This window comes from Schistocerca nitens, chromosome 3 (assembly GCF_023898315.1).
Source record: "Schistocerca nitens isolate TAMUIC-IGC-003100 chromosome 3, iqSchNite1.1, whole genome shotgun sequence".
NCBI lineage: Eukaryota > Metazoa > Arthropoda > Insecta > Orthoptera > Acrididae > Schistocerca > Schistocerca nitens.
This window is the reverse complement of record NC_064616.1, coordinates 408,288,054-408,304,910: the sequence shown is the minus strand read 5'-3', so window position 1 is coordinate 408,304,910 and position 16,857 is coordinate 408,288,054. Positions and strand designations below refer to the sequence as shown.

The following is a 16,857-nucleotide window of genomic DNA, read 5'->3' as shown; positions in this document are numbered from 1 at the left end:
CACTCTCATCACTAAATTTTTGGTCGTAGCCTTTGTCAGAAAATGAGAGCACACACACATTTACACAAGCACTCAAACACAGCTCATGGACACATGACTGTAGTCTTCAGCTGCTGCATCTACAGTCTCTGAGAATTAGATCCAAACAGACCACTCCTCACACCTCCCTGTGTCTCGTTGGCAGCTGCTAGGTTTGTGCAAGAAGAGGTGGCAGCAGTGACTGCAAGCTGAAGGCATTGGTAGGAAGGCGATGACGGAGTAGGAAAGTGCATACGTTCTCAGCTGCACCCAGCCAGCAACGATGCATTACACCTCGGTAAACAAACCATTTCATCTACTGAGACAAAAACTACATTTTTCCATTGTTTTTTTTTTTTTTTTCAAATTTCCCTGATATGTTTGAAATTCCCTGATATTCCATGATTTCCAGAACTTGTGGCAACCCTGTTACAGCACATTTTTGAGCAATGAAGTCTTTCTTTCTTAAAGATGAGTTACCCAAGAACATTATTCCATATGAATGAAAATATGCAACATATGTAAACTTACTGATTTGTCTCTCCCAAAAAGTCGCAATGTTTCTAAGTGCAAATGTGGCCAAACTAAGTTGTTTTAGGAGTTCCAAAATGTGCTTTTTCCAGTTTAAATTCTCATCGTTATGTAGACCTAAGAATTTTGAAGTTTCCACCCTATTTACTGTTTCCTCACCATGTCTTATACTTATCATTGGTGTGGTAACCCTAGATGTGCAGAACTGAATATGTTCTGCCTTTTTAAAAATTAGGGTGTGACCATTCACAGAAAACAGTCAATGACACTTTTAAGAACTTTGTCTACCATTTCTTCTGTTTCTGTATGTATACTCAGACTGATTACAATGCTAGTGTCATCTGCAAAAAGAACCAATTCTGCACCTAAGACTGAGTCTTGGAGGAACCCACACGATTTCTCTCCCTAGTCAGAATAATGTCTCGGGACTATAATGGTTGAATTACTAAGCACAACTTCCTGCATTCTTTTAGGCAAATAAAACATTATCAACTGGTTGGATATACTATCAATCCCATAAAACTTTCATTTATCTTGAAGAATGCTGTGATTCACAGAGTCAAATGATTTAGGTAGGTCACAGAAAATACCAACTGGAGGTATTTTATTATTTAAGACTTTTAGAATTTGGTGAGTGAATATACAAATGGCATTCTCAGCAGGGCACTCTTCTGGAATCCAAACTTTCATTTGTTGTTCCTCAATTGGGACAGTATTCTAGAATACATCACCATCTCAACAATTTTGGAAAATGATGTCAGTAATGAAGCAGGTTGATAGTTATTGACTATCACCATTCTCACAGATGGATTTGACAATGGCATATTTCAATCTCTCTGGAAAAATGCCTTAAGTAACTGATGCATAACATATTTCAAAAATGACAGGGTTTATTATACAGTAACAGATATTTAGTAATCTACTGGAAGCACCATAAAAACCAGATGAGCTTTTATGTTTGACAGAATTTATGATTTTCTTAATTTCAAAGTGAGGAGTTGGTGATACATTCATATGACTGTATTTTATGAGAGTATCTTTTTTCAGCATATTGCTGTGTTTACTTTCTCTTGAACTGTTTCTCCTTATACTTTCTAATGTAATTAAGAAAAGATTATATATATTTAAGAACTGATTTTTATATATATATATATATATAAAGAAAGATGATGAGACTTACCAAACAAAAGCGCTGGCAGGTCGATAGACACACAAACAAACACAAATATACACACAAGATTCAAGCTTTCGCAACAAACTGTTGCCTCATCAGGAAAGAGGGGAAGGAGAGGGAAAGATGAAAGGATGTGGGTTTTAAGGGAGAGGATAAGGAGTCATTCCAATCCCGGGAGCGGAAAGACTTACCTTAGGGGGAAAAAAGGACAGGTATACACTCGCACACACACACATATCCATCCACACATACAGACACAAGCAGACATATTTAAAGACAAAGAGTTTGGGCAGAGATGTCAGTCGAGGTGGAAGAGTAGAGGCAAAGAAGTTGTTGAAAGACAGGTGAGGTATGAGTGGCGGCAACTTGAAATTAGCGGAGATTGAGGCCTGGCGGATAACGAGAAGAGAGGATATACTGAAGGGCAAGTTCCCATCTCCGGAGTTCGGATAGGTTGGTGTTGGTGGGAAGTATCCAGATAACCCGGACGGTGTAACACTGTGCCAAGATGTGCTGGCTGTGCACCAAGGCATGTTTAGCCACAGGGTGATCCTCATTACCAACAAACACTGTCTGCCTGTGTCCATTCATGCGAATGGACAGTTTGTTGCTGGTCATTCCCACATAGAATGCATCACAGTGTAGGCAGGTCAGTTGGTAAATCACGTGGGTGCTTTCACACGTGGCTCTGCCTTTGATCGTGTACACCTTCCGGGTTACAGGACTGGAGTAGTTGGTGGTAGGAGGGTGCATGGGACAGGTTTTGCACCGGGGGCGGTTACAAGGATAGGAGCCAGAGGGTAGGGAAGGTGGTTTGGGGATTTCATAGGGATGAACTAACAGGTTACGAAGGTTAGGTGGACGGCGGAAAGATACTCTTGGCGGAGTGGGGAGGATTTCATGAAGGATGGATCTCATTTCAGGGCAGGATCTCTGAGACTCATTGTCTACAGCCCTTCCATTCACTTATTATCCCAGATGTTGAAAATACCACTTCAGTTGTAAATTTATTTTATTTTCATGGCCGGTTTCAGGCTCTCAGAAGCCCATCCTCAGGTGTCGCAACTGTGATGTGGCCCCCGAGCACCGCGGTGAATGTGTACTAGGCACACTGTGCTACCTATGAGTGCAGAACAGGGAGTTATAATCCTGTTCTGTGGCTGGTTGTCCTGTCTCTTGTTTCACCACATTCCATGTAGCCTTAAATCTTCTGCTGGAATTACTGATTTCTGACATTATGTGCATGTTCCTTGGTTTTTAAATAACTGCTCTTAGTAATTTTGAGCAATTTTGTAGTGTGCAACTACTGCAGGATCTCTACTCATTTTTGTCAATGTACACAATTCCCTTTTCCATGGGTTTTTACATGGCTGTTTAGTGTCCTTTCTGATAAGCTTATGCCAAAAGCTATTTTCAAATAATGATATGGAACAGATTAAATTTTATGTTGGCATTTGGTTCATTATAAATTTCATTCACCATAAATATTCTTTTATGTGTATGTCATTCCACCTGCTGTCACTCACTGGTGTGGTGTTGAGCCTGGAAATAGTAGGTTTGAATCCTGTTGGTTAGAAAATTTCCATCATCAGTATTTACCTGTCACCAGGAAGAAATGTAATGACATACAGTTTCTGATCAGCAGAATGTGCACTAAAAATGTGAGTTTACAACTGAAAACTCTCTGGAGTGTCTCATAGAGTGAGAGCATGTGACATTGTTAATAATGATCTGTCTGTAGGGCAGCAAAATTAAGCTAGAGGGTCCACTTGATCATAATAAAAGAAGAAGGCTATGTGATAGTTCTGAATTTCGCCTTCTTAGTTCTTATTCTATTCTGGATTTCACCTTCTTAATTTTTAATTCTATTCTGTGAGAATAGTATGACAAGTCACATGTTGCAGTTATCAAGCTCTTAATCACTGAGTGATCTTTCATATTGTGGTCCATCTATCTAGCTGTTATGGTTCATATTAGCTGAATGTGACTTCCATCATTCATACATTGCTAATGATCACAGTTAACCCTGGCAGTTGTAGTTTCACCCCTCAGACACTTAAAACAGTGGCTCATGAAAGGTCTAAAGCCAGTATAACTTCAGAGATGGGCTACCCTGTATTTCTTCCCTTGATATTGTGATGGCATACACATTTACTAACACCTTATGTCTTACCCATCAGGTATCCAATTACACTATGGTAAGTGCCATTTTGAACTATTTCATTTGTACAGATGACAGGACAACTATCAAATAATCCATTTTATTATCACTATGGATTATTTTCTATGCTTTTAGTAAGATGATCTGCTCTAGTCCTTTTGAAAAGAAATTACTGAAACCAATGCAGCAGATTAGTATCCGATAAGCAGCCCAAAATTACTGATTTTAGTTATTGTACAACTAAGAAGCAGCTGATAATAACTAATACTAATGTGTTTCTTAATAAATTCCATATTCCTGAAGGTTGCTAAAACCAACAACCTATGCAATATGAATGAATGAATGAACGACTTAATCAAAGTAATGAGGAGCCATAGTTATTTTGAGATATTGTGCTACTTCAACAGCATTAAGCTGTGATCTGCAGAAGTAACTGTGAAGAACATAGTTTTCATCACAAATTTATTTTTAGAAAATTAGGCATTAACAGAAAACATTATCCTCTAGCTTTTGATCTCTGGCTCGTCTTCTAACTAAAAGTACACATATTCACACACACAACCACTCAGGCACCCAAATGTATACTACCATGGCTGGAGTGAACATCTGTTTATACTATATACGGAAAATTATTCACCATGTAGATGAGGTGTTGAGTAGCTGATAGGCAAATAGATGAGACTGAAAATGCTGATATCTATCAGGCAAAGGCCTGTCAACCCTCTTAACCAAAACTGACCATAAGCCAGCATTGAACCACCAACCCCTCCAACCAGAAACCAACCAAAAACCAACTTCGAACCTCCATTAAAAACTACTCTCCTCCTCCAAATTCCTACAGTGGAAACCAACTCATCTGACTAAAAGCAAATATTGAAACTTAGGACATTGTTCAAAAGTTTAGTAGTGTTTTTAGTCCCTTTGATGTGCCTATAGACTATTCATGCCTGATTTATATGGTACATTGTTACTGGCACTCCTATTATTCATATTTCACCAAGGACGTTCCATTATTTTATAAATGAAAGTAATGGTTCTCTGATTTAGCTAACACACAAATATACACAAAAAGACTCACTAAATCATGATCTCTCCTTCCTGCTGAGTAAGGATGTTTAGAATATGATGAACAGTATTTTACATGTCTTAGGCAATTTTTTCCTTAGAAATCATTCACAGTTAAATCTAAAAGTATGACTATTCAGTACAGTCATTAGTCTCCTTGAGTTTGACCTTGTATCATAATAGTTTTAATCCTTCACACAACACGTGCACCTCAATGTTAGGTGAACAAACTCCCAAACAAAACCTACACAAATCCCCCAAGTCAGTAATAAATGTCTCTCTTTATTTTAACAGAACAGGAGAGGGAAATGTAAGACAGAAATTATAAAAGAGGGAGGAAAGAAAGAGTGCAGAAACTAGTTTAATCTTGAGGCTAAGAGTAATCTACGATTGCAGCAAGTGTGAGAGACATTAACAAGTATTTTGTACACTGAAAGTGTCGTATGTTCCCATAGTTTATATGTATACACATTTATCCATTTGGAAAAAAAAAAAACTGTTGAATAGAACTATTTCAGAAAGTAGCATGTTTCAAATCTTTGTACATTTTTCTTTGTCTGGAATATGACATGCTAAAGAAAGTATAGAACAATGAGAGTAGCTGTATTGGCTGTAAGGGCATGTTCTGACATTTTAGAGTACCATGCATGAACTCCTTCAACACAATAAATGTAAATTTCATTGAGAAATTTGTTATTTTATGCATTTATTTCACATGACAAGCTTAAGGCCTTCTCTTGTGTCTAATGAGACATTTTCAGTGAGTCACAATTTGTATAGTACATGAGCAATATGCACTGATGAGATGAAACTTATGACCAAAGCAAAGTGTGAAACTGAATGCCATCTAGTGGCAGTGCCGACATATGACTCACTAAGGAAAATATACGAATACAGCAGAGACAAATGGGGAATCCATCTAGCAATGATGGGGAGACTACAAGGAAGTGAGGTGTTGGATGTCTATTGTGCATGTCTCATCACAAAATGTGGAGGTCAGAGGCTTGCCTGTTCTGTAATGCAGTATAGGCAGCGTTCTGTGGCAGATATGAGGACAGAATGCAACACTAGTGCAGGCCCAAGTGTTTCAGAGCACACCATTCAGTGCACATGGATTTTAACAGGAGGCCACACAGCAGATGGTCCTTTGTCTTCCCATGTTCATCAGTTTTTATTGCAGCTGACATGGGATCATCGAGATTGGACCGTAGCACACTGGAAACCTGTCACCTGATTGGATGAATTTCATATCTTGTTACGTCAGGTCATGGTTGTCTTTGGATTGCCATCATCCAGGTGGATGACTGCTCAATGCTGTGGGGAACTTTCACCTGGGCTTTGACTGGACCTGTCGTAGAAGTCAAAGGCACCATGACAGCTGTGGACTACGTGAACATTACTGCATTCCACCTACATCCCTTCATGCCTGAAGTCTTAGCAAATGGTAATGACATCTTCCAGCAGGATAACTTGGGATCTAACTATTGTTTATAAAATGTGAACCCCCCACCAGGAGATATGCTTATCTTGTGAATGTTGGTTATCCAGGGTTGCAGGTCAGTGGATACATTTAATTGTTGAGGTGAATTTGGTTTTATAGGTAACAATCAAAAACAATGCATAATGAGTACAACAACAACAACAACAACAACACAAGTATGATACACTGAAATATTTTGCTTCTTCGGTATTTCCAGAATTAGGCAAAAACAATACATTTCCATTTGGAAAACATGCACATATATAGTCTGCTTGCTACACCCATCAAAATCATGTCAAGACTCTCCCCACAACTGCCCACACAACACCTCACCTTCAGATGAGGCTGCTGCTTTTATTCTGGTGGCTTATGATGTCATCCTCATGGCCTAAGGTCAGGGTTACAAAGTGCTGTATGAATCAAATTCAGTTTCATTTAATTTAAGGTATGCTGATGGTGAATTGCACAAATAATTTTGTGCATCCAAATGATATTGGAAATCCCTCACAATTACCAATTTTGTTCACATGAAAATCATGTTTATGACATATTTATTCAACTAGTTGAGAGGGGTGGAAGGGCCAAAAACTGATTAAAAAAGGAAAACTCTAGCAAAATAACAAAATAAAAGTCAAATGGAGTATTATTGTGATGTATATAAAAGAATTCTGTGTGATCCGAGGATTACGAAACTAAAATTGGATTGTGTCTAGGCAATGGACTATAAGAGTCACCAGTGTAGCTTCAATGATGTTTTTATTAACTTATAGTTGTTAAAACATTAAAACTAAGATGAGCAGTGCACTCAAATCAGACTTTGGGGGTTTGGGTCATGGACGTTATCCTCCACAAAAACTGTTATGGCACTGTGAATAAGAAATTGTGGTGAGTTCCAATATATGATAGTAAATTGGTGTATAATTTCTAAAAGAGAAACAAAATATGAATACTTTAATCCCAATAAGAAAGCTGATAAAGTAATTACAACTAAAAAGATCAATATGGTGATCGATAGAAAACTTCAAGCAATTTTATGTAGTGGCCGAAAGTGTTTATGTTATACCAGAACCAACTTTTCTTACATTGCATTTTGGTTATAGTTTACACAGGAGTTTTCATCTGAAGCCGTCACTTTGGAACAGATCAAATGGTCACAACTGATCTCATGTTCATGAGGAGAATGGCGAATTCAAAAGAATTATATCACAAACTATCCATGTCACAAGGCCAGAATCATGCTGCAGTAGTTTTCTGAGCATGATAGCGAACTCACATTGCTGTCTTGGGCAACAAATTAATCTGATTTGGACAAGAAGTTGACTGGTTGTAGCATAACTGTTACCTGTTCAAATATGTCCTTGGTAGTTGCGACTCTGTCAAATCTGGCTGAAAAGTTTGAAAGTAGGCCATTTTAAATTATATGATCCAAACTGAGATTACAGTTCAGACACTTTAATTGCACTTTGAGTACTGAATGAGCTAATGTTTATGGCCAGATCCAGTCTCATTTACTTAAACTACACATAGATAATCAGTTAGCCACATACTACACTCAGTTGATGACTATAATGTGATTGCTTGAGAGCAGTATTATAACATTGAAGTGACACAAAGGTTCACATATGGCAAACATATGTAAATACACAGTCTCAGAATTATACTCTTAAATCACTGTCCTTGAAGACTGAAAGTCATATCAGTATGAAGATGATTTGCACAGCAAGTAACTGTTGGAAACAATAGTTCAGTCTGACGCTATTGTCACAGTAGGTGATAACCATTATTAAAGTTTGATACAGTCCATGATACTAATTACATGTCCACAGTTCAATTAATAATTTAAAACTATCACTGAATCATGGCTTGAACTCCTGGACATGAAATTTAGATAAAAGGCAATACATTTTATGACTCATAATTTGTACTGCATCATCTGCAGTACATCATCCCGTATTTTCGGATTTAGGTGTTGCTCCATCCAAATTCACTGCAGACTGAATTTAAATGGCTTCCACCCTGCCCCTTTTTTAAGTTTATAATAACTGAACTTGAATTTAGCTGTTGTTGTTTGTTGTATTTTCATAAATTAAAAAAAAAAAGAGAGATTTATATTTCTGAGTAACTAAGTAGTGGGAGAAGATTCATTTGAATGAGAACTTTTAGATATAACAATAATTTATATTGAATTAAGCTATCTAGTTTGTCTAAATATGGGATTCTCTTTAAGTAACAATGTCTGAACTAAAGATGTTAATTGCTCTGGAATTAAATGAGTGCAAATCTTGCTAATGTATTTTCATCACATTTTCATCACTAGGTGTATAATGCTATAGTTATTTACATGGTGTTTTCATCTGCTATATCGGGAAGTTAATAATCCGGTATATGTTTACAAATGAACAGTAACAACAAAATCTGAAATTATTGATGGTTTGTAATTAGCACAGTTTTCAGGCAAACTAGTGTGCTAATTAACTCTTGATAACCAAAAGAATGTAATAGATAATAAAGTTACTTTGGATAGGCCCTGGGTCAATATTTGGGAATTTTGGTACTGTCTACAATCCATGTAAGTGAGCATGTTGGAGATATCACAAAATTTGGAAAAAATTGATATTAATTTTGGGGGCAAGAAAAACATAACAGCAGGAAAGGATCCGCCTGCTTTGTTACATGGTCAGGGGAAGAGAGTTAAATATAATACTAGAATAAGATTATTAGATAAGGTGGAAAGAAGAAAACAAAATAGAAAGAGACAAGCGGTCCATGGATAGTTTAGTGTAACAGAGATAATGATTTCCTGCTGGACAAAAGGAAAACAGCTGGCGTGTGCTGAGAAGGAAACTACACAAATGATAACAGAGAAAGCTTTAATTTACTCTTAAATGTGGAGTGGTTGTGGATAAAACGCAGGTTACCAGATAGTCCGTCCCACAGTCACATGGCTGAAATGGAGGAGGAGATGAAGAATGATTTGGTGTTATGCTAAGGTACAGCCAAGATGCTGGATGTATTTGATATGTTATTGCAGTTATGGAATGATGATAGATATTTGATATGTGGGGAGAGGTACTGGCGACTTGATGACTAAGAAACTGATGAAGTAAACTGATTGTGAAAATCACATTCCCTATCTGGTCACATCCAGCCTAATTGAGCATACAAAGGACTAACATAGTTAAACAACCAAATGTTACACACACATCTTAAATAAGCATTAATAGCTAGCTCAGGTCATCTGGAGCTTTTACTGTTTGTGCAATGTTGAACTGCGTCACAGTAGTAGAGATCTGGTATGACTAATGTGTAAACAAACTTTTGTTTAATTTGAGGGAAAAATGTGTTTCCAAATTTTGTATTGCATGTAGGGGAGAGAAGGATTTCCTGTATGCTGCAACAGTCTATTCTGGCCAATTTAAATGCTCATCCAAGATTTTACCAATATCTCTAGTTTCTCTTTGATAAAATAATTGTATACCATTAAAATTAATTGGAGGAAGTGTTTCACAAAAATGTCCATTGATCAACTTTCAGTGTGATATGAGGATTTAAGACCAATATTCTGTGCCCTTTGTGATAATGAGGAAAGGTCAACATTCATATCTGATATGGCAGTAGCAATGTCCTTATGATGGGCACTTAGATACAACTGTGTGTCATCAGCATATAAGAATGAGTCATGTATAAAATATAATTGATATATAGAGAGAAAAACAATGTTCCAACACTGGACTTGGGGATTCTAGGAAGCACTTCTCTTTGTGATAACTTCTATGATCCAAAGATAACTTGTTGACATCAGTTTCTGAGGTAGCTGCTGAAGCACAGTGTTGGACTGATTGAATTCAGATTTTTTCCATTTCCATGAGTAATATGTCCAAATGAACAGTATAAAATGGTTTTCTGAAATAGAGCAGTGTCAGAATCAATACTTCACCTCTGTCCGTGGCATGTTTCATGTCAGTCACTATGATTAATGAAATTGCTGTGCAATGATTTCTTCAAAAGCCTGATGATGATGTCATGGGTGTCATAAGTTTAAAGGTAATCCTTCAGTCATTTATGAACAATGCACTACAAGGCTGTAGGTACCACAGTTAATATGCTGATTGGCCTATAGTTGCCTGGTGATTTTGGGTGCTCATTCTTTGGTATTGGCTGAATTGAGCTTTAGTTCCAATCAGGAAAATATGTATTGCTGTCAAGAGACATATTTACATTGTCTGTGAGAACTGAAATAATGGTACTGGCAATATTTTTAATCATACTTACTCTCACTCCATCATCACATAATGCCTCAGAAGAACTTTTGACATTTGCTTTCTATACTTTGTTTGTACGAACATGTTTTAAGAAAAACACTTCTGTATAGAAAGTGCTATCTTGTGGCTGATAATTTATTGCAAGTTGAGAGTAGACTACTTTTGGGACAAAGTAATTTAATTCATTTGCAGAAGCTTGAAAACAGCTGCATATTTTGCCTTTCCCATATTGAAACTCTGCAGTTGTTTCCTCAGCACTCCAGGATTCAACTTGCTGCTTATAGCAGAGTGAGAAAGCGTAATTTAACATTGCATATGTTTTGCTTCAATTTCTTCTGCAGCTTGCTGTATATTTTGTATGGTTCAGGTGTTGATTTTGCTTGAATATTCTATATGAAGAGTATCTTTAATTCATTATCTGAAATAGTTCCATAGTCAGCCGTGGAGTATTTGACCTACTCTTTCACAACTGCATAAAAATACTGAGATTTAATAATGTTCAGCAAACACCACTGGAAATAGTTGTACGATTTGTTCAAGTTATTCTCAATACAACGAGAAAATGAAAGAGTTGTGCCTAGTCATTGTGTGATAGCAAAATGATTCTTAAAACTTGTGAAAATTGTCTGCTACTTACCTTTTTCTCTTGCTCACAGTTTTCTCAATAAATCTAGTTGTTTTCTCAATATATCTGGTTGATTCAGTATGTCTTGAGGTGTATTTCCTGCTTTAAGAGGAGACATACAGGATCATGTTTTCTGATGTGCATTAATATTAAAAATGAAACATTGCAAGATTTTTTACCATTTTAATAAGGTCTTTTGAAGAATACATAAACCTGAGATAAAAAACTTCCCAGCAAATATGTCCACCCTAACACAACAGCAGCTCACAATACATTCTCCTCACAACTACTGTAATGCACGAAAAAGGAAAGTGATCAGAGATATAGCTTGCTATACAAAAATGTCATTTGACAGTATAAAAAGTTTTCTCTGAGTATAATTTAGAGTTTTGAGTGTGCTGTCATAATTCAGAAAATTAATGCTGAAAGTAATTGCAATAAACATTAAAACTAACAATAATTAACATTATTCATTTTGAAATTATAAAATATGTTTGACAAATTTTAGTATTACAATATTTCACCCAAAACAACTCTTCATTACATATTTTTACATTTGTATATAAACAAATTACACTTTAATATCTTTGAGAACATAAATGAAAATCTGAAATTAATGTTGTGCAAAAAATGTTGCTAGATTTGGTGGTGACTTTATTGTATGTATCTTGGTATAAACTAAAAATAAAAGTGTGCTACTGACCAGTTCCATCTAGTATTGACTCACTGCTTGTATCCTACTATCACATGTCTGAATAGTCCTGTTGTAGGGAATCATGGGTAACCAGTTTTAATTTTTCTGAATGTTATTAGGTGAGACTTTTCTCTGGTGGTGTGTGTTGAGTACATCATGTGTAGAAAAGACTGGAGCAGAAATCTGTCTGGTGCAAATTACATTATCTGGGGTATTTGATGATATTATATGTATAAGAGTGTGGTTGTGTGACAGTTGATGGGTTGGATCCAGAGATATTATTATAATGGAACACAAAGATTTTTAACTGAAGGACTATCCTATAATAATCAAATGCTCATACTATGACGTGAGGGAAGGATAATATTGTACTGATATTGGGCAGTTTGTTGTAGATTACTGTAATTAAAAATTTCTGATTAGATTCATTCCCCAAGAAATAGGAACTCTGCTTCTCTTCCATCATTTGCATCTGACATACTTTGTATTTTTGGTTTTAGATCAGATCAAACATATGCACCCACACTACTCCCGTGATGAGTTATGCTGAATACAAACCCTTAGAAGTGTATAACCTGTGAGGCAGACAGAATCCGAGTAGATTTTTGGTTTGAGCCACAGAAGAATTACTTGGTAATTCAACAGGTGGAACAAGTTCTAAAACTCATCAGAATGAGCTGCTAACGATTGCATGTTGATGTGAGCAAAAAGTAAGTCACACACATGTCACACTGTGGCCACATGAAGGCTGAACTCTGCCGCCTCTAGTTGCTGATTAGAAGTGAGACAAAGGTCTTTATTTGCTGCAGCACACATTCTGCGGGTGTGACCAAAGTTACCATTATCCAGGCTCTATACCATGACCATCTGCCACCTTTGGTAAATGATGGGCTGGCTAATAGAAAGTATTTCAGAGGAATGGGCCATTTAATGGAAAGGTGTAATTCTCAACAAGGTGGGGTTTATAGGTGTTTCTTGAAGTGTTTATATCTGCCTTAAGCAGTAATTGAGGAATGGCGGAGGAAAAGGCTTTAATGTAACTGATTAAAGGATTCAAAAATAAGTGTCATTGGAATTATAAGTTGGTGCTAGAAGAGATAAAGCAAAGAAAAACATTAATTAACTTGTAACAGATAACACAAATTATATTTGTTAAAGAAGTAGACAATAGTAGTGAGGAACTTGAAAAATGTAAGATAAAGATAGTAGGGTATAGATGGAGTAAATTTTTGATAATATGATAGGTCAGTACTAACTAGACTGACACATGTAAAAACATAAAAACTTAAATAATAATTAGCAATACAATGCAGTATAACAATTGAGTAAACTCATAAAAAAATACAGTGAACAAAAAACTAAGGTGTAAATCTTTTTGTCTGACAAGATTTCATTTAATATCTTTTAGTTGAGAAATATTCATTATTGATTCCTGTCCTTCTGCAGTCTGCAATATTATTCTGCGAGATTGAAAAGTTCAATAATTTTAGCCTTTTGAATGTAAAGGTATCCCCTGACGGTAGTTCCTATCTTGGCAAATTTCCCCTTCTAGAGAAGCACACATGGTATTTGATTATTATGGGCCACGGTTTTGGGGCACTTAATAGCCTGAGATCAGTCACATTTACCTATATGCTTCTCAAGTGCAATAGTGATGAACAAATCATTGGTGTTCTTAGTCATTTTTGGTCGCCCTCCCCCCACACCACACACACACACACACACACACACACACACACACACACACACTATTCCTTCTCTGAAACTGCTCTCTTCTGTTGGTGGTTGCAGATAGTTTATTTTCTAAGTTGACAAAATTTTTCATCACTAAGTCCATGATTAATTTCAGAAAAAATCTCATTTTTAAAAACATTTTTCATCTTTTTTTACTTATTTTCAAATGACCACATCTTCAGTTTCAACACTTTTTTTGTCCAATCATTTGTTAATTAAGATGAAGTTTGGTGTTTGAATTAGTCTATGCAAAAACTGACACAGAATAAAATCTACATTCTTTTTGGTTCTGCCAAATGTCATTTAAAACTTACATCTCTCATCTTTCCATGTGTTTACCAGATTTTTTTTTCTGTTTCAGATAAAAGTGCAGTTGATTCTACATTTGTTGACTTAATACAGAAGTAACTGTGCAAAAGTGATTCTACATTTTGGACATAATATAGATGTAACTTCCCAAAAAGTGTAGTGCTTTCAAGTACTACATTTCAGAAGATTTGAGTACAAATGTGGGAGTAACACATAGTCAATGTGTGTTTATATATCTCCCAGATCTTGCTCCTCAAGTGTGAACTGTGCACTGGGTTTAACTGGTGTTATAAAATTTTACTTAGGCATGTGCAAAGCAGGTTTGATCATCATCTGCTGTTTTTATATAAGTGAATGAAAGATTGTTATGCCATGTGAGTAGCCAATCATGAGAAAAATCAACAGATAAAGGAATTATGTGAATCAAAATTCTAATTTCATTTAATATGTTTGGTGAATGGTTTCATAAAAAAAGAAAATGGAAGATGAAAAACAAGACACCTTCCTTTGCCATCAAACTGATCACTATTCACTACATAGTTCTTTTAGCAATGTTTATAAAGTTTCTGTGCGATTCTTACATTTTTGTGAGCTGTAGACTGCATCGTGTTGTAAAACATATGCACATTTCATCCACTACTGCAGGAGGCCTTCATCAAACTGCGCAAGTCCACTTGAAACTGTCGGTGAAGACTTCTTTCGGACTCTGTGGAAGCACTGATGCCATAGTCTTTGATATCTGCTAATGTGTAAAGCAGACAACTGTATATTACCACCATGGTGATTGACTAACCTATACAAGAGAAACTGGTAGCACGATGCGACATTCCTACGATGATGATTTGCTAAAAACGTAGCAAGCAAGTGAAATGTGCCAATGAAATCTCCAGCAATTTATATTTTTGTTTTCTGTTTATTAGTCAATTTATGTATCAGAAATAGGGATCCAATTTTGTACTTCCTCAGATCTTTGTAAATGATGTCATTAATGTTATGCTTGCCATTCTTCAATTCCTCCAATATAAATCTCAGACAATAGTTGGGCCAGAATCTGTTGCACTTTTTCCTACATTATTTTTCCTTGCACTTGTTGATTGCAAATCCAAATGTGGCACATCATTAATAGTTTCACCTTTATCCAGAAAGTATCTGAATCATCTCTAAACTCATATTTTGATCAAAACTTTTAGTCTGTACATTTTTGCCAATATTCCAATATTGTCTCTGTCTTGGTTGCTGTTTTCCTCAGTTATGTAACCAAACTTGGTGTGTGTGTGTGTGCGCTTAATTACACTATATTGCCGACCCTCATAGTATGTTTAACTAACTTCAAAAGGCAAACATGTTCTTCATGGAAATGATTTGGTCATATGTGTTGTTTCTTGACAAATCTTTTCACGTAAGTGCATGTAAATGCTTTTTTGACACAAAATACCATCTAGATATCAATCAATTCACTGGATATTTTAGGTACAGCTTGTACCTTATACAAACAACAGAGAATATACATCACAATACTGGGTTGACAAATGACTTATTAGCAATAAAAACATGTGGTCTTTTATTTCAAGTTGGCCAATCATTTATGCTCTAAAACAAGACATACAAGTATCTGTCAAGCTTAACAGTTAATTTTTGTGAAATGTATTTGTGTATGCTCAGAACAAATGTTCTTGATAGCTACCTATACAACAACTTCCAAAGAATGTTGCTGTTTCTACTGTTTTCCATTAGAAAAAGAGACTACTTTTCAAACACTACTAATTTTCAGAATTTGTAATTCCACTGGCAATATTTTAACAGATTGGTCTTGTTTGACTAATTATTTCATTTATGTGGAATTAAGCAAGTTTCTAATTCTCCCTGAATTTACTTTAGCCAATGACAGCTCATCTTCTGCCCACAATGCGTGTTCCACACCCTTGTGCCAATACTACCTGTCTCTTGGTTGCTCTTTTCTCCAATGTTGTAACAAAACTTTTGTTTGTGGATTCCTCAATCACACATCCACTGTTTTGTGGAACTACGGACTTATTGTTAAGAACCTAGTGCCCTAAATAACATGTAAATCAACATGCAAGCAAAACACAGGGGACTTTTTAACTTGACAAAAAAATTGACACTCATACCAATTATTGTTTCAAAAATTATCACTATACATACAGATTTCTTTTTTGGTATCTGCAAAAATTCTTAAATCTATGAATTCCCTGTTGTCTGGAGAAAACAAGACTGACATAGGCCGTTGTTAGGACAACATTCTGTAAGAAAAGGACAGACACTGTTTTTGTGGTTACACTCTAGTTATAGAATTTTGACAAATCATTTCCAAGAATATTACATGTAGGAAAGACAGTTGCAGACTCTCATTATTGCTAAATGATCTATAAAAAAACTAGCATTAAATGTGATACTTGTCAAAAATCGTGAAAAATTTTATTACAAAATGATAACAATAGCTTACAAGTGTGATGTAACAAAATAATTTCAAGTTCTTAGCAGTCTACTTGAATGCAACATTTATCCCTTTAGTATTAAAAGACTGTCAATTAAGTAGTGTTCATTGCTTTATTTTTGGGTATTGTCGTGGTGCATTTAGTGTACCCATTGCAGAACACAACATTCACAAATATTTATGGTTGTGACTCCCATGCTGCAATACGCAACAATTTTTTCGTCCAGTCCATTAGCTGTCTAGAAACTCATGGAATTACTGGTCTCCTATTAAATTCCAGACAAATTGCAGCATTTGCACATGCCTCTGTATTGCATGATAATAAAGTAGTTACAAGAGATACATGTGA

At 35.9% G+C, this 16,857-nt stretch overlaps 1 protein-coding gene across 1 annotated transcript in view; it reads left to right on the top strand.

Annotated features, from left to right (window-relative positions):
- The window catches only part of LOC126248348 (patched domain-containing protein 3-like), a 700,291-nt gene extending 685,898 nt beyond the window's left edge, over positions 1-14,393 (top strand). Inside the window, exon 18 of the mRNA XM_049949258.1 lies at positions 14,106-14,393. Coding sequence (XP_049805215.1) covers positions 14,106-14,152 — 47 coding nt within the window. The 3' untranslated portion in view covers positions 14,153-14,393. The remainder of the gene's footprint in view (positions 1-14,105) is intronic.
- Positions 14,394-16,857: the final 2,464 nt, after the last annotated feature.